This window comes from Protopterus annectens, chromosome 2.part1 (genome assembly GCF_019279795.1).
Source record: "Protopterus annectens isolate FY-2018-M chromosome 2.part1, PAN1.0, whole genome shotgun sequence".
Lineage (NCBI taxonomy): Eukaryota > Metazoa > Chordata > Ceratodontiformes > Protopteridae > Protopterus > Protopterus annectens.
Window position 1 is genome coordinate 1159837972 of NC_056729.1, and position 24168 is coordinate 1159862139.

Here is a 24168-nt window from a genome sequence, read left to right on the forward strand (position 1 = left end):
AGTGCAACAGATGAGGGTATAATTGGAGGCATCCATTTGAAACAGTAACACAGGCTTAGGCTGAGCTTGAAATTGGTCAAATTTGATGGGTGCTGTACCCAAATAAAGAAATATAAATAAATAAAATACGTAAATAACACAATGTTTCTTAAACATTGAAGCTCCTTTGGTAGTTATTGCCCAACATCTAAGAATATCTCCAAGTGACAGCTGCGAAAAATAGTGTCCTTAATATGAGCAGCAGCACATGAACTGTGATTTCTCATTTTCTGCTTCTCCTTAGGTATTGTGACATCCAAGGGAAAGTCTATATTTTTTTTGTTTTACTAATACATTCGTTTTTTTCTTTTTTTGCTTTATTTTCCTTATTTTTGTTGAGTAAAGCCTGAAAATCATAAACACTACTCTTATTCTGAAACAGATGTAAACATTCTGGAAAAAAATAACTGGTAATAATATCATGCTATAATACAAAACAGGAAATGTTAAAACATGGAAGTATTTTGTGGTGATCATCAGCACTAGATGAACATCAAATGTAGGACTTTTTATCAAGGTTAGTAACTGCAAGGAAAAAAAGTAAAACATATGAGCTGCAGACAAATACTGAACAACATTAGCATGCTGAATCAATGACCATAACTGATGTGAACATACACAGACACTTAAACAGCCAGATGGCAAAATGTTCAAAAACCCACCATGAAGCAGAATACACAAAATTGATATCAAAGAATGAATGACACTCAATTCTGTGGTGGGTAACATCTGTAATCTTACAGCCAATCTAATACTATACAAAGACATTCCATGGAAGGTTATTTATCTTTGTCAATTCAGTCGGGTAGAATAATGTAAAGTAAAGCTAGTGATTACTTCATATTTGTAATGTTTCTCCTGCTTCTCTCTCAGGGTGACCTTACACTTTTAAAATGTAGACTTTCATTTCTTTTAAATGAAACTTCACAGTCGAAGAAGTCCACCAGTAAAGCTCTAAACTGTAGATGTCCAACAGGATGAAACATCTTACAGTACTCACAGGACAAATGAAGGACAAAGTAAACAGCATGCATTATATGATCAGAAATATCAGACTTTAAAGAAATCAAATGAAATCAATTTCATTTTCTGTCTGACCCCATAATTTAAAACTTTAGAGCACAAGAACAATGCATTTACTTTATTTTCAAACTTAGCATAAGAAATAATGAAAAAGTAAACATAACATATGCATTTTAGAGTGTTTGTAACAAAGCTTCCAAATGCAAGAACTTAATGCCTGCAGATTTCTGTTAAATATTTTTCAGTCTAATGATTCATCACTGAGAGAAAAACTGGTGTAGCAGCTCTCCATTCATCTAGCTGTTTCACTTCCATCTTCTCTTTTTCTTGATGATACAGCCTCTGTTTCTGCCAATATGACATGCTTTAACAAAGGAAAACAAATCAGAAAATGTTTCTATTCCATCTTTTCATTCATTTTTCAAATAACGAGTAAAATACAAAACTCTAATTAAAACTATGTGCATGTGGTGTAGTATGCCGGTCTGGCAACTTTCTATAGTGCATTAATAGATTCTGATGCTTATTTTGTTGTCGTATTCTTTCATATTTCAGATTTTAGCAGATCTCTACTCTTACCACTGTTTCAGCAAACAGTTTTGAAGTAATGTTCCTTCCTAACACAGGAATGTATTATGTTTAATCTAAAGCCCCATATCACATATGATGTAAATTTCAGAACATGAACTTAACTGCATCTCCAGATGCAGATGAAATTGAAACATGTTATTATTGCTGTATAAAGGCCCATTAACATACACAAAAACAACTGTATAGTACTACATTCTCTATCTTACAAAATTTTGCTAAAAGTGTCATATGTGATATACTGGCAATGATTTTCTGTACACTTGTAAGGGTACTGATATCAGTAACACACCTATAACTTTGTGATGTATTGAATCAGTTTAAAAATGAAGTACTGTATTTAAAAAAAATGCAAACTGTTGTGAAATAATATTACATTTACTTAATTATATTTAAAACAAATCTACACTGAAATAGAGATGAGTGGGGCACTAATCTTAATAGCTAATGGCTGGGAAAGAGATTACTGCAACAATCAAAACAGTGTTTCCTTTACCTTTCCCATTATCTGTCTACATTTTTTTCCAGTAGTACTTGTTTATACCTTCAGTTCTCTTGAGAAAATGAAGCATACCATTTACTGTATGCTCTACTATTTAAAATCCACAGTAGCTTGCACTCTTCAGTTCTTCAGAACATGAAAGAGATGTCTATTAAAAGCCTATCTACAGTCACTGGAAAACAAGCAAAGCTACAACTGTGACAGCCAACTGTGAAGTTTAGTGAATACCCCACAAAAATCAATTAACAGTTACTACAACTGTACATCTTGAGAATCCCTGTCTGATGTAATATTGTCCTTCTCTCTCAAATATCTACTGCTAAGAAGGAATGCAAAACTCACTGCAATATCATATTTCAAGAAGTACTGCACACAGACAGTATAGTCAGCAATTCCTAGGCATCCTTGTGGTGGTAAAAGAATGTAAAAAAAACTGCAAGACAGCCCTAGAAAGTCTACTTGTAGGTCTAGGAATCTAGACTGCTATGTTTACTAAATGTGAAGTAGAAAGTTGGTAAGAATGCCACTCATCTGTGCTTTGTGGGGATTACATATGTGTATAAATCACCTGCCGTAACAGTGGATCTTTTAGAAGTGTCACTGTAACAGTAAATCATAGCATTTGGAATTATCCAATTAATGATTTTCTTTTCTGGCCTGCGTTTTCATTGGTTGTCCTCTTTCTCTGTGAAGGCCTACTGTGGCATGATTTAAGTATATTGTGAATCCTTGGCTGATGCAGAAGACACTATCTCTCTCTATATAGCCATCATTATTAAAAATCTTTTTTCTGTTCTTCAAAACACTTATGTCCCTCATAGGTAATTTTCATTATAATAAGCCACTGACTTTTGCATAAGAAATTATTAATGTATTGAAAATATAACTACAATATCCTAATAAAACAGTTACAATAAAACTATGTACAATATGCTTGAAGTATATGGAAAGGAAGATTTACTGTTACAAAAATATCACTTTGAAGATACTGGTAGTCTGTTAGCAAGTTTTAGTACTCACTAACAAAGCCTGACTTCAGTTCTCTGTCAGATAATTTTAATATCTCTTTTTCCATAATTAAGCACATCAACACTGCATTCAACAAATGGTACTAGGATAAGGGATGTTACAAGGACCCTCAGAACCCTGTACTGTCTTAAATATTAATATGACTTTGTGAAGGCCCATGTGGAAGTGAGCAAACCTAGGCATTTCGCCTTAAAGGAGATGCAGACAGACATATCTGAGCTGGCTTAAGCAGTTGGGATATGCCTCAATGATTAAGGTGTTTACCACATAGACACAAGGTACAAGGTTTGATTCTCACCTTTGGGGAAATTGGCTAGGTTTAAAATGGCCCACATGGCCAGCTAGCATAGTATTTACCTATACACCTATGAACCTACTGAGCTCTCGTTCCATGTCTCCAAGGACAGAAAACTCACTGGTGCTAAGCAGTATTCTATAGTCACCAAGGAACAGCAACATGATAGTTAACTGGTGTCATTTCAGGGGATCCTGCATGTGCCTGCCTGGGGAGAGGTGGTTAACAGATTATCTTACTTTCCTAGGGATGATATGCACCTCTTGTCTAACGGCACTCACTTACAAGCTAAAATCTTTGCTGACCTCATACTACCTGTTCTAGGCACAGTTCACCTAATGGACATATCCACTTAACAAATTCTAACATGGACAATACCAAGGGAGCACTTCTCAATACAAAAAGTATGAAAACCAAAATATCTGAACTTTTAAGTCTTCCTCTAGCTTGAAATATATATATATATATATATGTTGAGCAGTTACAGAAATCTGGTTCCAGTGCAAAGATAACACTCTTCTATGCAAGGTTCATTGCCTATCATGCATTTAGGTCCACAAGGCACTGCTTGGTCATATCCATATTTTAGTGGAACATATTATTTCACAATAAATCATTCTTAGAACAAGTCTTAGAATCACTGTCAAAGGCTAAATATAACACTTTTATGAGACCAGATAACATAGTGGTTTGCATTCTTATCAGTAACAAGTATACAACATCTGTAAGATTAGGTTTTACTTAAATGTATTTTGTTTGATATAAATATAGTATTCTTTTTGCATAGGCCTAGAAATATAGTCATACTAAAGCAGACATATATCTTCATTTTATCTTTTACATGTAGATTCAACAGAAAGAAATGTTTCAGTAACCTTCAGTCAAGAATACTGATAAGAATAAAATGTGCTAACAGAATGTGCAGTACAAGTAAAATAAGCCTGGGATCAAGGTTAGAGAGGCATGTAGAATTTTACAGCTTTTTGGTATTATTAGGAGATAGTTCAGACACAGTGAGTCAGTTCATTCAGAGTGATAAGCAGAAATTAATTTCAGTGCAGTCCACAGACTTTGGTACAGACACTCAGGACTGACAGCAGAAGTCAGGTCAAATTTCCAGCATTCCAGAATATTACTTATATTATTCAGGAGAAAAATAAATAATTCTGAATACAATGAGTGCAGAAGCTAGTGACATAATTCAGTCTATTTAAGTTTGTCAGCACTTTTATTGGTGACAGTAAGATTTGATATTCTGAGTACAGAATTTACAGACAATATAATGACAGCAAAAGCTACAGACATTGTAATTCAGTCTATTTCAGTTTATCAGCACTGTTATTGGAGACTGTAAGATTTGATCCAGCTATTGTTGACATCTACCTCCGCTGTACATAATAAAACATCCTTGACTGAACTACAGTGTATGCAGATTTTTATTCTGAAAGGTATGAGAAGATATGGCACACAAAGGAGAGATTGGCACCTTTTCACAGTTCTGGGTAATTAAAAGATAAAGACATTAATTTCAGTTTCATTCCAGTTTCATCCACTTATTTCCAGTTCACTTCAGTATTCTACAGTTCTGTCAAATCTTACACTATCCAAGCCTTTACTGAAATTGTTCAACCTCAGGCTATCTACAAGGTTTGTACTTGATACCTGGAGGAATAGCCACTCTGATGCCATCCACAAGGGTACCCCTCTACAGACCCAGATAATAATAGACCCTCAGCCTCATTAGTCTTATATGGAAAGCCATAGAACTCATCATATAATTATTCACTTATACAGACAGAGATGACTTAACTGACCTATTCCACACTCATTTTGGCTTATGAAGGGTAGATATTGTCTCTTGAACCTATTAGACTTATTGGGAAAGATTACACAAGATTGCAGGTAGTGGTCACTGTGCTTGCTGCTTATCTTGACCTGGCCATGGCATTTAACACTATCCCCAATGTTGATATTACTGAAATATCAGACAGACATTAAATTGCTGGCTTACAAATTGGCTATTCAAGAGATCCAAAGATGCAAATGAAGCTCGTACATCCTTTAAATGTAAAACTGTAACTAGTGGGGTACCATAGGGATTAGTGCTGGGCCCTCACCTGTTTGATATCTACTTTGCGTATATCTAAGCCAATATCCCAGAAGTGTGGTTGACCAAATTTGCTGATGACTGCAATCTGGGCACCATTATTTGCAGACCATTAATACTAAATAAGAATTGGAATATGCAGGCACCAGGTGTGCTAAAAATAGTCTCAAGCAAAATGCAAAAAAGGGCAACATAGTAGCATTAAATGAAAAAGCTGGTCTCACCTCATAAATTATAAATGTATTCCATGTCAGACAGATACTGTCATAAGACACCTGGGTACTTATGTGGACAACTCTGTCTCATTTGATCATCATATTTCCTCTATAGTCAGGGAATCCTTCCATCTGACCTAGTTAATGTCCAAAGGAATCTCTTCAAGATCCAAATAAGTCTTCTTACTATTGTACTCTTCCCTTACCAGATCCATCATCATTTTCAATGCCCCCTTTGGTAAGCACAAATTCAAGCATATCACTTAACTTTAAATGTTTAGCCAAGAAAATTAAAGGCCTTAAATCCTTTCAACTATTGCAATAGATTAACACAACTCTCATATGTTTATGGGCATATACTAGGCTAATGACCACATCAATGAGAGCCCACTGAACACTGAAGGCCTTCTAAGAGATCTGGGGACACAGGTTGACAGCAACCTCTCCTTCGACCACCACATTGCCACTGTGGAAAAGAAAGTCCTTCTATGTGGCACATCTTATTACCAAGGGTTTTGCATCCAGGAAGAAAGAGGTCATCATCTCTCTCTCTCTATTCTTCCCTCATTAGCCCAATCATCAAGTATAATGCCCCATTTGGCATGTACCTCTTTAGACATATGCAACAGCTGGAAAGGCCACAAAAGTATCTCACCAAAAGGATCCTAGGCCTTAAATACATGTCCTACATGGACAGACTCAAAAATCTCCAGCTATTCTCTGTCTCATATCATCTACTATGTCGATCTCTGCTTGACTTACAAAGCCATGTCTGACCCACCTCTGTTAGAAATGCTACATCTGAAGAAATCCCAGTCCCTCCATACCACACACTACAGAGACCTCAACCTCATTACCACATTCAACAGAACATGCTGGTTCATAACATAGAGACCGCCCATGCTCTGGAATAGACTTTCCATACATGTCAAGCAGAGCACCTCACTGGCCCTCTTCAAGAGAAATCTTGATGAGTGGATGGGAAATAGAAAGTTCACCCTGGGGATCACTCCAGTGGCTCTACTTGATAGAGGCACTGGGAACTAGCGTTGGGCGGCATGATGCCAGGCACTTCTATGGGATAGCCTTGTAAAGGCTCCAGGGCCATTAGCCTAGCACACACCTATGAACCTATGAAGTAGAGCCTTTATAAGCCTAGCCATGCAACCCAAATGTGACCCACAAATTTGATTTATATAGGGGTAATTTACTGACTGCCTCTGCTCATCACAGACGTAGGCACCAGACCAGGGGTGAATTTCCAATTACCTATCCATTGGTTCAAGTTGTGTTTAAATAGGGGAAGGGAGGAACTCTGCTTCACATGGATGGAGAACCTGTTCCAGAGAATGCAAATTCTCTGAGAAGCATATTTGTCTCTCCAACATGTCTTATTTATGTTGCAAGCAAAATTTAGGTCTTTTAATCTAGTAGCAATGATTCTGTTTGTTTTTTGGATGTTCATCAAGACAGGGTCAAGGGATGCCTCATATGCCAGGCAAAGATCACCTCTCAGAAATGTATATGACACCGAGTAAAAAGACAGGGCTTTGAAGTGATCAATGAATGACGTGTTTACTCCCTGCACTCTTTTTGCACGGAACCTTTGTAGACATTACATTTACTGCATGTGTCTGTTCAGGTATATGCAAAGGGGGCATTATACTCGATGATGGTTCTGATTAGGGCTGAGTACAGTGGTATGATGACTTCAATGGACCTAGATCTCATGCTCTTGCTTTTAAGTTGACCAACATAGAAGGATTTTCTTACTACCTAGGACACATGTTGCTCAAAAACTTGGTTGCTATCTACATAATTTCCCAGATCCTTCATTAGTGAATCAAGTTTTAGGGGTATTTTACTGATGATGCAATTACCCAAGGTAGCTGACTTCTCAAAATGTACTATAATTCATTTCTGAGTACTTTGTTTTAAGCCATGGCTTTGTTACCAAGTGTATGTCTGTGTTAGACCTTCCAGAAGGGTGTTCTTGTTATGGGGGGATTCAATGGCTGCTCCCAATTTGCAATTATCTGTCAACTTGGTTAGCTACAGGTCTTTGATATTGGCTTTGACATCTGAGAAGTAGATACCAAAGAACAGTGAGCCTAGCACAGAGCATTGGGGGACTCCACTGTTGACTGGCCTCTATATGGAGGTGGCCTCACTAATTCTAACCTCCTGTGTCTTATCAGTGAGTAAGTGAACTATCCAGTGTGTTATAAAAGGATTTATATGTAATTCTGTAAGTCTGTTGACAATGCCAGACTAGGGAATAGTATGAAATGCTTTAGCCAGCTCAAGGTAGACAGTATGCACCATCTTCCCCTCATCCATTGTCTTAGTAACCTTTTCAAAGAAGTTCACCAGATTCAGTAAGCATGGCTTTCCTTTGACAAAGCCAGAGTGGCAAGGATCCAGGGTCCTAAAGTCTCCTATGTCCTTGTTGACAATTTCCATGATAATTCTTTCCATGGGTTTGCAAATAGGACTAATCAGACTAATGGGTCTGTCATTCGAAGGATCTGTTGAGGGTCTTCCCTTATGAAGGGGGGTGACCGTTGCAGTCATCCATTCACGTGTCACAAAGCTTGGTTTTAGGCTATAATTAACTCCAGTAGTCCTGATATGTCATATTTTTGACTGTTCAGGAGGCATCTTAGGATGTTATCGGGGCCATTATACTCAGTAGCCTATCAGATGCTCTGAGGTGACCTGTGTCTTGCTTTCTAAACAATAAAAAGACCCACTCCTATTTGACCTCCTATTTCTTTGCAAAACCAGTGGCTCTATAAACACCCACAACAGGGACTTAAATTTGCAACAACTAAACAAGACTCTCTGGAGTGATAGGCTCCTAACTCAATGTTTTTTCAACCTATGGAATAAGTTAACACTACAGGGCGAGTTAAATACTACTTTGTATGTCTTAAGGTTTATCTTAATGATTGCATGGATAGACGCAAAGTTATATCAGGTTATGTGCAGTCTTGCTTGATTTGGTAGGTGAATTCTACTGAGTGCTTTTTTACATTTATTTCACTGAACTACATTTCCTAACACTTATAATTGTGCTATACAGCTAACCTACTACATTTTGCGCTGTTATAAAGCTTTTTTTTACTATTTCACTTCATTTTATACAATTTTATACTGTTTTAACTGTATTTTCATTACTAAGTAATGTTTTATCACTGTAACTGCAGTTTTACTGAATTACTTAACTGTAAACTGCCTTTTTCAGGCTGAGAGTTGTATTTTCTGTTTGTGAGTGCTCTATCTGTGCTTTTCTGTGCATTTTTTGGGAGTTTTCTGAGTTCTGGGCAAGTAGCATATTCTGGATATAGGTTTGCTGCATCCAGGCCTGGGTTTCTGCTTACTGAGTTTCCTGTGTTCCTGGAAGCCATCTTGTGCTGGTAAGGGCCTGCCTTATCTATTAGTGAGAGTAATAAGGCTGCCTGACCTTCTCTAGAATGAGTGACTGGTTGAAAGTGCAGGGCTAGCAGGACTGGATAGTAATCTGAGCTTCTAGATTTTTCCATCTTTTCTGGTATTTAAACCATGTGTTTGAGTGGGGCTGTACTTGTTTGTGTGTCGCTTACCATTGCAGCACTGATTTAACCCTTTGCAAGGTATTCCAGCTTCAAATTTTCCCTTACTAGCAGTCGCTTGATCCTGAGGTAGTGAAGCGTCTTTACAGTCTCTGTACCAACGCAAGCTTCTAGTACCCATCTCAGATCTTTCCACCTTCCCCCCCTTAGCTCACCCCCCTCACCAATTCTGACAAATATGAACGGATAGTTTCCTACATTTCCCCTGCCAATCTGGTTGATATGGGCATCCTGAGACAGTGTAGCAACTGTCTCATGTACACAGACAACCCTCTCTTACTACCACCAAGGAACACAATTTGTGAGAGATGCAATTACATTATAAGCCTGCAGTCTATGCTCTCTCCCTCATAGGCTAGTACACCTGGCACTGAGAAGGCTGTTTTCACAAACAACACACTTCAAACATCACCCACACCAACACAACAAACACCCGCATGTACGGAGGTTCTTAAAAAAAACATACCTAAACAAAACAGACATCTGAGACAAAAACACATGCAAACTCCACAGCCTACCACACCACACACCAAATATAGTTCATACTCCTGTGTCTCACAGCCATCAAGGCTTAACCATAAACCCAATATATTAATCATAGGAGACTCCATTGTGAGACACACAGCTGTGCCCCTCGCCAAGCTGGATAAGGAAAAATTCACTGTAAGTTGTTTGTCAGATGCCAGAATCCACCAGTTCACCCATACACTGAAGTCTCTCAACAAGTACTGCTATGACTCTATCATAGTAACTGTTGGGGTGAATGGCTTCAGACGTACCTCTCTGGACTATATGAAGAGAGACATGATCGAGCTCTCCAAATAAGGGTTTCAGGCAGGTATGTCACTAGCCTTAAGCAGCATTCTACCATGACCCAAAATGATGCCCCAATGCAAACAAGCCCCAATGCAAACAAAAAATTATTGACTTTAACAATTGGCTTAGCTTCTGGTGTCATTCTAAGGGGATCCAGTACCTGTCGGCCTCGGAAGACATGATTGACAGACCACAATGCTTTGCCAGAAATGGCCTACGTCTGTCTCCCTTGGGCTTCAGACTCCTGGCAAAGGTTCATACCCTCCATAGTGCCTTTTTTGGGCAATGTCTTGAGGTCAAAACTGCCAACATGAAAATCTCATCTAAATGTCATTTAAAGGTCATGCTGCTGAATGCTAGGAGTCTCAACATGAAACTGCACTCATTGCAAACATTCTTAACCCTGGAAGACGCTGACATTTGTGCAGTCACAGAAACCTGGTTCAAAGCTGCTGACAGCACCCCCAGCCTTACCTGGTTACTCATCCTATCATACATACAGACACCAAACTGAGGGCAGCAAAGCCAAAGGAGGTGGTGTTTTTAAATATTAATGACATACACACCTCCAGACTAGTCAAACAGTATGATGCACAGGAGATGCTCCAGGTGCAGTTAATGGTTGACAAGACCCCTATTCACATCATAGTTAACTACAGGCCCCCAACGTTGACTCAGGACACCCATGCCACCTATCTGGACCTCCTTTAATCTATTAAGATTCAACCCTATACCATGAACCTGGGTGATTTTAACCGCCCAACCATTGACTGGAAGTACTACTCCAGTCAGAACACACTTGCTCAAAGATTCCTTGACTTTGTCATTGCCAATGCCTTGGATCAGCTGGTTGACACCCCCAAAAGAGGTAACAGCATCTTGGACTTGGCACTAACCAACACAAGAAACCACTGCAGCATCCCCACAGTGTCATCATCCCTGGTAAGATCAGACCACAAAGCGGTCACCTTAGAAGTCACCATCTCCCCTCACCCCCCCCCCCACCCCAGCTAGGGTTGAACAAAAAAACTTAGCCAAAGCTGATTACAACCTCTTGAGGGAAGGTCTAAGCAGCTTCAAAGCCTCCACCCCAACAGTAGGAACTGGCAGCAATACACCAAAGTACTACATGACCATTTATATAAATGCATGGATTCAGCAATACCTGACAGGATAAAATCCTCCTCCTCAAGAAAAAGTGAACCTGTCTGGTGGACATTGGCTATAAATAAACTCTACAACAAAAGGAAAAAAAATGTTGTCCAGGACCAAGAAAGAAGAGGTGCCAAATTAAAAGCAATCTCTTCTTGGCCTAAACAGGCAAATTAGGGTATTAGTGAAGTCCTCCAAATCTAACTTCGAGTCCAAATTGGCCACATCTACCAAAGACAGTCCTAAGACCTTCTTCACATACGTTCGTAATCTAAGGGGAAACACTCAAATCTGATTAGAACTGGTGGCCAAGGACACCATGTATACAAATGCCATGGATATAGCCAACCTGCTGGCAGACAGATTCAGTGAAAACTTCACCCCTCTGTCCCCCCATCAGTAATCCAGGATATCCCCAGCACCTACTCCCCAACCCTTAACTCTAGGGAACAAGAGGTTGGGAGGGTGGCCTAATGGTTAAGGTGTTTGCCTTACAAACACAAGGTACAGGGTTTGAATCTCACAAGGGATAATTGGCTAAGCTTAAAATGGCTTGCAAGGGCAGTTAGCCTAGTATGAACCTAATGAAATGAAAAAGTCATTACCGCCCCCTCAAAGGCTAAAAAAACAGCTTCCATGGGACCCAATAACATCCCAGGCTGCATCCTGCATTAACTCAGGTAGGAACTCACAGCACCATTAGGTACCCTATTCAACCTGAGCCTGAATACCAGTTTCATCCCAACAGAGTGGAGGATGGCCACTGTCATCCCTTTGCACAAAGGTGAAGCATCCACTGATCTAGACAATTATAGATCCATCAGCCTAACTAAGCTGATTTTCAAGGCCATGGACCACATTAACAAGGACACTGGCAACCTCCAAATGCTCGATCCCACACAGTTTGGTTTTGTCAAGGGGAGATCATGTCTTTTAAATTTAGTAGGCTTCTCTGAGTCAGTCACCAAATCCATGGAAGAGGGGAAGATGGTGCACACCACCTACCTTGACCTGGCCAAGGCCTTCGACACTATTCCCCACTCAGGCATAAACGATCTCAACTTGGCATAAATCAGTATGTGACCAGATGGGTAGCTAACCGGCTCATTGATTGAACACAGTCAAAATAGGGGAAGCTACCTCAAGCAGTAGACCCGTAATGAGTGGAGTACCCCAGGGATAGGCCTTGGGGCTCTTGTTTAGGATATACTTCTCTGAGGTGCAAGCCAAAACTAGATGTCTATGGCTGACCAGGTTTGCAGATGATTGCAAGCTGGGCACTGTCATCAACTCCCGTAGTGATGCAGACATACTACAAGAGGGCATCACCCAGACAATTCACTGGTGCTACAAACATGTCCTTAAACTAAAAGCCAAAAAAATGCATCGTCATCTCCTTTGGGGAGAGTGATGTCTCCACAAATTACCACATTAATAACAATGTCCTAAGCATGTAAGCAGTTGTGATGGACCTAGCGACCCAAGTTGACAGCAATCTAAATTTTGACCACCATGTTGCCTCCACTGTATGGAGAGCTTTCTATATGGTTCATCTTTGTAGTAAGGGTATTTCTTCCAGGAACAAGGAAGTCATAACTTCCTGTATTCCTTCCTTATCAGGCCCATCAGTGAGTACAACGCCACTTTCAGCATGTAGCTCATGAAGCACATGCAGAAGCTGGAGAGACCACAGAGGTTCCTGACCAGAAGAATCCAGGGCTTCAACATCTATCCTACATGGATGTCCCTCTACTCTATCTCATACAGACTCCTCAGAGGTGGTCTGTGTCTGGCATACTCTCTGACGCCACCTTGATGAAACTGCTGCATATCCGCAAGTCAAACTCCACCTGCTTCACCCACACGCAAAACCTCAACTTGGTCTATGACATCAATACGACTTGCTGGCGAGACAGATTTGTCTCCAGGAGACCCCCCCCCATCTGTGGAATAAACTCCCATCTCCATGTCAAGCAGAGTACTTCATTATCCCTCTTTAAGAGGAACCTGGATGAGAAATAGAAAATACACCCCTGGGAATCCACCTGTCTCCCTGCTGGACAGGGACATCAGGTGCTGACTTGTGGGAACATGGGCTAATTTATTGTCTAGGCTTATAAGAACCTCAGGGCCAGTAGCCTAGTAACTTGCTATGATCCTATGATCCTAAGGGTAACAAGAACTTTTAAGTAGGTCCCCTTAAAGGTGTATATGGCTAGGCATCTTATGGTTTCTGTGGTTATTTGCCTAGCACTGTTCGATGCTCTTTTGGCTAATACCATACATAACATAATGCAACTAGTAGAGGTCTAGGATATGCTCAATAACACTGCCTGTCATGTTACTACCAACTGCAGATCTCCTTCTATGTTACCCTTTAAGCATGCTGATTATTTAAGTTAGCTTGAAAAGCTCTCCATTAACCCATATACATATATTGTGGGTGGTTTTAACTACACTATTATAAACTATTATGCCTAATTAGCAACAAATACACTCACATATTCCTTAATGTTATTAATCTTAATTCCTTTGATCAAATTGTTCCCCACCTTAATAAGGGTTATAATCTTCTTGACCTTATCCTGAAAAACTTCTCCCCTTCCTGTACTGCCCGGAATATCACTTCTTATTCTTTTGGCTTTTCCCAGTTAGGGGTTGCCACAGCAGATCACCTGTCCACTCATGATTGGCAGTGGAGTTTTATGGTGTCGAGTTGCCAGCCAGGCACCCAACCTTCCACAGAGGGCACAACTACCCGGAATGTCACTACCTCCTTAGTAAATCTGACCACCTGGCAGTACCCTTCTCCCTTAAAACACACTTTGAACCCCCCAAAAACTATTTTTAATTACTTAAAAACAAACCTCCTCTTATTTGCAGATTTTAATAACTATAAATAGTGTAATTCCACCCCCCCCCCAAAAATAAAGAGTACTGGACGCTACTGCATATTCAGAATCATGTTCCTTTATGGAAAGATGAATCAAGAAGTCTATTCCCATCTGCTATAGGAATAATTGTAAATTCAGGAATAAGTCTGCATGGTAGAATTTCTATAAAAACAAACTTTATACAAAAAGTAGAAAAAGCAAGCTATCTGTAACAGACCCCCACTCTCTCTCATTGTAAAGGGGACTTAAAACTAATAAACCTTAAAACACATCACGAAGGAGTGCAAGTCAGGTATGAACTCAAGGTTGCTACCAACTCTAAAGATAGCCAAAGACCTTCTTCAATTGTATTATGAATAATTTAGAAACTATATTTATTACTGTACCAATCTCCCAATCTGATTTTTCTGACATCCTTTCACACAAATTTGGTACTAATTACATGCTCCCAACCCAGCCAGATGTTGCCCCACAACCAGCCATCCCATCACTCCTTGAATTGTCTTGGACCAGGTCATGTCTACATTATGCAAAAACAAAAATATAAGCTGCACGGGACCTGTTAATCTTCCTGGGTGTTTGTTAGTAACTGTCAAGGACTATTTAGTCAGACTCCTCTCACTTTAAGTTTTTTTGTAGCTTATGTCCCTCAAGTATGGAAAATAATCATAGTGGTATCATTACAAATGAGTGCAAGTGGCCCTATAATAGATCTGGGAAATTAAAGACCTAGTAGACTCACAAGTGTCATCTGTAAAGTTAAGGTACACATAATTGCTGACCCAGTAAAGAATGACAATGGTGACCTAAAACACTGAATTATGCCAATCTGGATTTGTAAAAGGTAGATTTTGCCTATTAAACCTAATATTTTCTTCAAGATGGTCCCTAATCCCCTTGATGAGGGCTTGACTGTCTCTACTCTTTACCCTGAACTCTCTAAGGCCTTTGACACCATCACACACAAACACGCATTGGAACCATCACACACAGTAGTATCACAGAAAAGTCTCCTTAATATGATCTCATATGTGTTTTGTTGTATAGCCAATTGTCTCTGTGACATAATTCACATTCTTAAGGCAGAAGGAATCTCCTCTTGCAAAAAGAGTGTCACTAGTGGGATTCAACGGAGCTCTGCCTAGGGTCTTGCTGTCTGGCGTGTACTTCTCAGTAGTGGAAACAGATGTCAAATGACTGTGGTTAACTATGTTTGCTAATGGTTGCAAGCTGGCTGCAACTGTTAAATTCCCCTCTGATAATCAAATATATCATCATTATCTGGACCAGACTAGTGCCTGATGTTTCAGTGAAAGGCTCATCTTAAATACCAGCAATGAAGTAAAGTTGGCACTGGGAAAGAAATCACCCCTTTCCCTCTTACTACATTGTTTGTAGCACTCTTACGATAGCTATAATTAATCAGGACTTGTGTACCTATGTTAATAACAATCTTTTGATCATCATGACTTGGTTGTGGTTATAAGGCCCTTCAGCCTTGGTCAGCTGATCTGTAGGGGTATCTCCTGTAGGTTCCATATAACCTTAGTCACTCTGTACACTTTCTTTATTAGATCTACTCTTGAATAAAATGCCTGTTTTGGAATGTACTTCACAAAACACTTTGTCTAACTTGGAAGACCCCAAAGATTTCTGATCAAGACAATTTCCAGACTATACACTCTAAGTTACCCTTAAAGACTAAAAGCTGTATCCTTCTACTCTGTCTTGCACAGACTCATGAGGAATGACCTTTATTTTGCCTTTCAAATATTGGAAGCCCCTACGCTTTTTGACCTACTACACCTTTGTGGAGCAGCAGACAGTCCAATACTCATGCCAAAGGCCTCAACTTCTACTATAAGATCAACAACAACTGTTGACATTCCAGATTTGTAACCCAGTGCATTCACTGCCTTTGGAAAACGCTCCCCCTACACATCAAGAAAAAAAAAAAAGCCTAACCTAATTTCAGAAGTAGGTAAACTGAAGGTAAACTGTAAATTCATGCTTGAGGTATGTAGAAATAATCATTTTCCATGGGTAACTAATATATACATAATAGCAAGAGGTGTCACAGCAAGTGTTTTTGACAGTGGATCAGCCATAAGCTTATTATAAACCCATGAATCTATCTACTGTTATGTGAAGCATCTTTTGCACACTCTATCATCTTCTTCAGGGAAGATCAATGTAGCAGTAAATTATAACATTTGGGTAGACACTCAAGCAATGTTAGTATATCCATGGTATGGGAACTTGACTTTTACAGGACAGCTCTACAGCAAAGTAATGGAAAAACTTGTCTACACCAGGACAGAACTTCCAACTTGTAAAGTTTTGTGAAGGTATGGACAATAGTCCATGTGACAGCTTCTTAAATTATCCAGTGCTGAATCATTTCTGAAATATAATGCATATATAGCTGAAATAGTGGAGGGCATTCTTAATGTGCATTGCAGTGGGTTGTTATACTTATTACAGCAAAAGACAATACAGTGGGCCAACCAATTACATAGAGAGTACTTATTGACTAGTTGGCCTACTTTTCTTTTCTTTGCATTTCATTTTCAGAATGAAAAAATCAGTTATTTTAAATTCATTAGCTCTTGGAGTATAATGCCTGAGTTGTCTGTGAACATTCAGCAAATGCAAGAGATGTTCTCTTTTTTTTTTGTTAACCTGGGTAAAAGATCTGTAACTATACAGCTTGATTAAAAGTCACCGCTAGTAGATTTTTCTGTATGATTTACTGCCTCCACATTCTCCAGCCATTAATCTTGCTCCAGTTAGCTGTACCCTTTGTTTCTTGTCAATGACAAACTTGTCACTGACTGACAACAGTCAGATATAGGAAATCACTATTCAGTCAGCCATGAAGGCTGCTTCACCCTAGATATCTTTGTAAGCCTTCCTTTCAGATTATTTCCCACCAAACGGCTTGCCAGTTCCATGATATAGATCATTCCGGCTGGCAGATTATAGGCTCACAGGGGAGGAAAGATGCATCATTCTGACTTACAGATTAAGGGCCACAGGAGATGGCCGAAATAGCCATTATCTCTCTCCTATGACTTTAAAGCCCACTGAATGGTGCACTGCGCCCTGCTGTAGCCAGTCTCCCGATCTGCCAATGGACCCCACAAAAAAAATCCCTGAACAGGGACAGCTGTGAGTGTTTTTTTTTTATTAAGCCTTAATCACTCCTGCAGGTGGCTGATGTGAGCATCCAAATCACTACACGTGTGTGCTACACTTACCATTATTGTGCATGCTACTATATATATCTATATATATATATATATATATATATATATATATATATATATACGCCAATGAAGGCTACCATAACCAGCCTGAAGTGCCAAGCCCACATCCTCGAGTTCTGGCTATTTTCATCACTATGCAAGCCTCCACTTGCACGGTGACAAGCATGAGCAGTCATCCCCCCACCCCCACCTCGTGCCAGGTTTTTCTAGCCTCTAAACTGCCAATGGAACTCAGGCTGTCTGTGTTGTAGTCAGGGCTTTATCCCTCTGTGTCACAGAATAAATGCTGCTGATACAAGTTTTGGCATAAAATTGGATTTGTCTTCAATGACACCCCATCTTTCTGAAATACTAAACAGACAGTTTGTATAAGAATACTTACCTTAAAAGCAGACCTTTGACAGGGTGTCACTTCAACAGTAAATCATAACTTAGGGGGTTGTCCACCTTATGTGTCTGTTTTCTCATCTTGAATTTGTTAAAGTATTGGAATTTTCCCTGTGATTAACCAACACAGGTCTCATGCTTGGTGGATACGTAACACAGAATGGCAAGAGGCTCCGTTATCTACCGTATGTTGTTTCACATTCTTTTTGGTCCTTTGGGATATAATTTCCCACAAAGATACTGCATGTAGTATGCAAACGAGAGTACCTTATGTAAGATTGCTACATAAATGTTTTCACAGAAAGCAATGCAAAAATAGTGTAAATATACCTAAAACTACAATTATAGCTAATTATACTGTCCTTCTCTCTAACAAAAATATAAAGAATGCCATAACATACAATGTTCAATGTTTATATATGTCTTCTTATTCTTATTATTAATCCCTTGTTCTTCTGTATTCTTACCCTAAAATTGTCTTACTGCAAAGTAAGATGAGAGTCAATCTGTTCCATTATAAAGCAAAAAAGAAAAAAAGAAAAAAAGAAAAAAAAAGCCTTCACATAGAAAACAGAAAAGTAGCAGCTGCTTTGCTACGAGAAAATGTAATATCAAATAAATCATAAAAGTTTCTGTACGCTGAAGGAGATTATGTGTAAACGAGCTTGTAATAATCCATACTCTCTTAATGTTTTTGTAACAATAAAAGGTTGAGCATAAAAGAACTTCAAAACAAAATAATATAAAACAATATAGTAAACAAGTACATAATTAGGTTCATAGATTAGTACTACGCTAACTGCCCTTGCGAGCCATTTTAAGCCTAGCCAATTGTCCCTTGTGAGACTCAAACCCTGCACCTTGTGTTTGCAAGGCAAACACCTTAACCATTAGGCCACCCTCCCAACATAATGATATATAAAAGGGCTCATTCTGTTGAGAAAGGCAATAATTAAATTCAGTAGCCGGGAATAATTTGTAGCCAGTGTCAGAACTGCTTTTCCTTTTATACAACTGCAGGAATTTGGGAAAAATGAAATAATAATAATAACAGAAAATAAGAATGCCAGCTAGCTTTCATAAGATGAAGGGTAGGGTAGTACATTCTACTTCAAAACTCACGAGGTAAGGATTATGTGAGGATAGTGTGACTCTGCAGGATTTTATCACAAAGTCCTTGCATGATGAGGACTATGAGACAAAATCTGACAGTGTCAAAAACTTTTATTTATTTAGCTATTTATTTTAACAGGGGTAAGTAGCTATGTTCAAATATTTTTCCATTTATTTGGAGTTAGACCATGGAAGGTGTGGCCAATTTTTTTCAGGTTTAATGACTGTTAGCAAAACTACAGCAAAGACAAGCTGAGGGGTAACTACTACATGCACAAGTTGCTGGGGATGCGACTGGCATTTATGAAGAAGTGACCTATAATTCAACATAAAAGCATTCTCAGTAAGCAGTTTTTCTCCTCAACTTGAGTAGGCAGGCAACTGGAGATATTGTCAAGAGTGCAAATAACCTTGTCATAGATTTCTTCCATGGCCAAACTGCCCATGCATGCACTACCAGTCTAAGCTCCCTGAAACACACTTTGTCAGAGATATATAAAAGATATGTATTAATTTAATACAGAAAAGAAAAAGACAGCCCACTTGCCTTTGTTCAGTATTAGCAGCACTATTCACAATACATTTACTACTTAATGCAAGATTTAAAGATCATGTAGGTTATTCCACCATTCATATCCAGCCATGATACAACCTTTCTTGCACCAGGCTGCCAAACCAAATGTAAGAGCTGTAAGCTCTGTCAGGCCCTTCCTACAGATCTACTGAAAAAGCCTCACGAGTATGCTGCAGGCTACATTCACAATAAGCCCATACTGGGTATACAAAATCTAGTAGTTCTGAATGTCCTTTCCTAAACTGTCTGGAACACCTGATTGAACAACCAACTTCCTGTTCTGTTCCCATATTATATATATATATATATATATATATATATATATATATATATATATATATATAAAATCTAATAAAATCTATCTATAAATATATACACATGCACACACACACACATGCACACACACACACACACACACACACACGCACACACACACACACACACACACACACACACACACACACACACACACACACACACACACACACACACACACACACACACACACACACACACATTAGAAGTTGGAATTCTTATGTGTGTGGTTTTGCTGAGAATTCTGATCCCTGAAAGGGTACCCATTCTGAAATGAACCACAAACTCTTTGAGATTTGCCAAGTTGATCGTACTTTTGCTGTTGCTCCATTTGGTAGCCACATTTGAACCAAAAGTTGTTAAGACCTTTCTGATTCTTAATGAAGAGTCACTGTGGCGTCAAAAAGAGGATACCACTGGCCAACCAGTCATCAAAATTTTTTTGTCCTCTTCACTCCCATTAAATGGGGCATTTAATAAGGACACTTGCAAAAATCTTCACAAAACCGGTAAGTTAGAGAAAGGCCTGATAGTAAAGAATAATACCTGTGCCTGCCACCCTTGTTAAACCATTCATGGCACTGTGTGCCAAATGCACTGTACATGGCACTGTGTGCCAGATGCACTGTAATGTTCGATGCAGTTAAGACTCCTGTGTTCACTGTTTTCCTGGAACTGATCCAGAGAATATGAAGCAAGTAGCTAAGTACCCTGACAGAGGATGTGGAAGCCATGAAGACTTGCTTACCATTGTGGTGTAGAACACTATATTTCTTGGTCAGAGGGGGAACATCTCGACTCTGAGTTAGTGGTTCCCTCTTGGAAGCTGCTGATACTATGGAGCTGATAACTGCTATACTAGATACTTCATCCTAGTCCTTGCAAAGAGGATTCTAACAAGCCTTCAAGTCACATCAGTGTCCTTCCAGGCTTGTTGGGCAAAGAGAGGTACTATCTTGTCATCCACAGGTACCATCCAGGAGGAAGAGAGAGGTGTCCAGAAAGCCTCTTGTAGGAACTTGTCAGGGATGAAAGGGGTTCCTGAGGCCATTTTCATTTTTTACTTATAAGTTTAAAGAGATCTCCAAACGTGGGGCTATCCAGGAAGAATAAAAAGTATCTGTTCCACCCCAGTCATCAGTTGGTTGTGAAGTTGCAGATTCCAAAGTGAAATCAATGTGTCTCCTCTTGTACTTATTATTAACTACTTCTCTTGGTGGAAGAGACTCTGAAAGGAAGAGGAAAAAGAGAGAGAGAGAGTGACAGAGAGTGGATCAGACCTGTGGGGATGATCCTGTTTTGGACTACCCAATGTTTTGGACTGAGAGAGAGGAATGGAGGCCCAAGGCACAAATTAAGAGAAGTCCTGGATACAAAGTGGTAAACTGACAAGGTCTAAAGCATCTGCACCTGACGGTACAATGTTGGCAGAAAGTTGGTCTCTAAAACCCTCATCTTTCTCATGAACAAAATGTTGAAGGCATGCTTACTGATAACAGAAGTTCCCCTGAAGGTGAGAAATTATTTGGGACAGGCTGGGTAGATTCCAACTTTCTTGATTCTGAAGACTAGGAGGCCAACAATACTGAGGTGGGGATCAGTGCCAAAAATATCACTAACGCTGACCTCTGACTTTGATGCCAAGTCTTGCCACCATGATAGCATATGAGCCAGAGAAACTGGCACTGAAAGTACCAGCATTGATAGTGCAATGGGCACTGAAAGAACATTCTGCAATCCTATGACATCAGCAGGAGCCATCAACACCGAGGCTCTGATCAACACTGATGCTCAGTACTAACAAGGATCATCTGACCTCAACACAACTGGTGCCAAAGACATGGATAGATGAGGAGAATGGGCATGAAAGCAGTGAAGATTGGTTCTTATATGATGTGTGTGTGTGTGTGTGTGTGTGTGTGTGTGTGTGTGTGTGTGTGTGTGTGTGTGTGTGTTATGCATTGCAGATGATTTCAGATATGCCCACAAGCTCTGTTTGATGAATCCAATATGCTATCCTCAGATCATGCAGAAAATGTCATCTAATCGCCTGCAATGAAACCCAAAATATAGTAAAGCAGGTATTTGGACTAATAAAAGAACAGCTGATGTTCGGATACTTCGAGAGGGGCTCTGCAGCATATTCTGGACATATACAGGAATGTAGTTTTGTGCATGCCATGCTCCACAACACAGTCATACAAGCTGCAACAGCAGTAAAAGTGTAGGGTGGAGAACCTGGGGAGCCACATGCAGCAGCAGAGCCACAGGCAAGGCAGAGGTGGATGCAATACATACATCACACCACTGGTAAAGAAGCAGCATCTGATCCCTAACTGTGGGCCATAGCACAGATGGAAGAGGATGATGCATGCAATATCACGTCCAGACTATGGACAGCTGTGTGGAGACTGACCCCCACTGTGCATTAGAAGCCACCCTACCCACACTGGTCAGGGGGTGGGCAGGGCACAGTTACATTGAATGACTTGCACAGGTAGGGAACAGATTCATGGTGACTGCAACACTATATTGCAATAAATAAGAAATAGAACCTCAGGAAGTGAACACGGTTGCCACATACTCTGAAAGAGAGTTAGGAGTCATGGACCACATCCACTCAAGGTGGGGGTTGGACTGCAATAATGTGATAGCAGCAGATCACTGTGTTAGCTTGTATGTTGGGGATGGATCCAGTCCATGGCAGGGAAGAGTTACTAAGAATATACAATGCAGATGCACCCTGATGAGGCTTCCCATGTGTTGATCCCAGTTAATTATGCCACCTGTCACTCATCCAGTCAGGATAAAATAGATGAGTCTTTGTGTCTGTTTTGTTTAAACAGCTTTATTATGTACAAACACACCAGGATTAAGGCTTAATAATTCTAACTTAAATAAACTTATAAACAAAATAGCTATTACACTCATACATGCTTACCCTCTGGCTGCACTCTCAAAATGGTACTGAAGCTAGCATGTGCTTGCTGTTTATATGCACCTGCCGACCTTGAAATGCTTCTTAAAGTTACAACACACACACACACACACACACACACACACACACACACACACACACACTATTCTACATCCTCCCTCTTTGAGAAAGCAGTCATGCCATTAAATAGAACTAAATGCATACAGACAGTTATGTCCAGATTGCTGTGTATTTCACACTAGGTCTGGAAATACAACCAGATCATGTGACATAGAAATTAGAATTAGGTCTAGCAAATGGGACTGTCTCTGCTGAATGTTCAACTTTAGGGACATTAAGAACATCATCACGAATGGAAGTAGAAGTTAAGACGTTCTGCAACAGGAACATTGCCTGGATTGCTCTGAGATCTAGAGTCTGTATCACAGGAACAATGCTGCGATATCACTTCTGGTACAGGAAGATGTCTGCGATTTCTCCTGCACTCCACACCCTCAAATTCTTTGAAGTAGGATCCCGGCTCAGTACAGAGACCTGTTACTCGACCAATCTGGTCTAAACCTTTTGCTGTTTGTATCCTTACTGTCTCTCCTTCTTTCAATAGATGAAGAAATCTGCTCAATTTATCATAGCTGGACTTCTGAAAATAATGCTTTCTGAATAATTGGGCTCTAATTGTTCTGTTTTTCTTAGCTCTAGGCCTCAACAAACTGGCACAAATAGGCAATATTGTTTTGGTTTGCCTAGATAGAAGGCTCTGAGCAGGTGAGCCAAGTATATCATCACGAGGAATGTTACTGAGATTGAGTAAATTCAAAAAGACATTGGCATTGTCACACTTTGACCTCTCAGGTAATTGCTTTGCTCTCTGTACTGCACGTTCAGCTAGTCCACTTGACTGTGGACATTTTGGACTACTAGTAACATATACAAAGTCCCATTCTTTTGCAAATTTCTGAAACAACTGACTAGTAAATTGAGTACCATTGTCTGAAATAACTTTGTGTGGACTACCATGGACTGAGAAATGATGTTTCAACTTAGTGATAACAGCAGTGGATGGTAGATTAGGTAGTAAATCAATCTCAAACCAATTAGAATAAGAGTCTACCAACACTTAGTAATACTGATTGTTCCACTTGAATATATCAGTGGCTACTGTTGACCAAGGTAGTTCAGGAACTTGACTTAGCTGGACTGGTTCTTTTTGCAAATGCAGTTTAGTACTATTGCATACTGAACACGAAGAAAGTACTTTATCAATGTCTGTTACTAGAGAAGGCCAAAATACTAGTTCT

General features: G+C 39.6%; 1 protein-coding gene across 4 annotated transcripts in view; it reads right to left on the minus strand.

Annotated features, from left to right (window-relative positions):
* Nucleotides 1-532: 532 nt before the first annotated feature.
* The window catches only part of SPATS1 (spermatogenesis associated serine rich 1), a 1192417-nt gene continuing 1168781 nt past the window's right edge, over nt 533-24168 (minus strand). For all 4 annotated transcript variants that reach the window (XM_044062692.1, XM_044062693.1, XM_044062690.1 and 1 more), the window contains one exon: nt 533-1426. In XM_044062692.1, coding sequence (XP_043918627.1) covers nt 1355-1426 — 72 coding nt within the window. In that variant the 3' untranslated portion in view covers nt 533-1354. The remainder of the gene's footprint in view (nt 1427-24168) is intronic.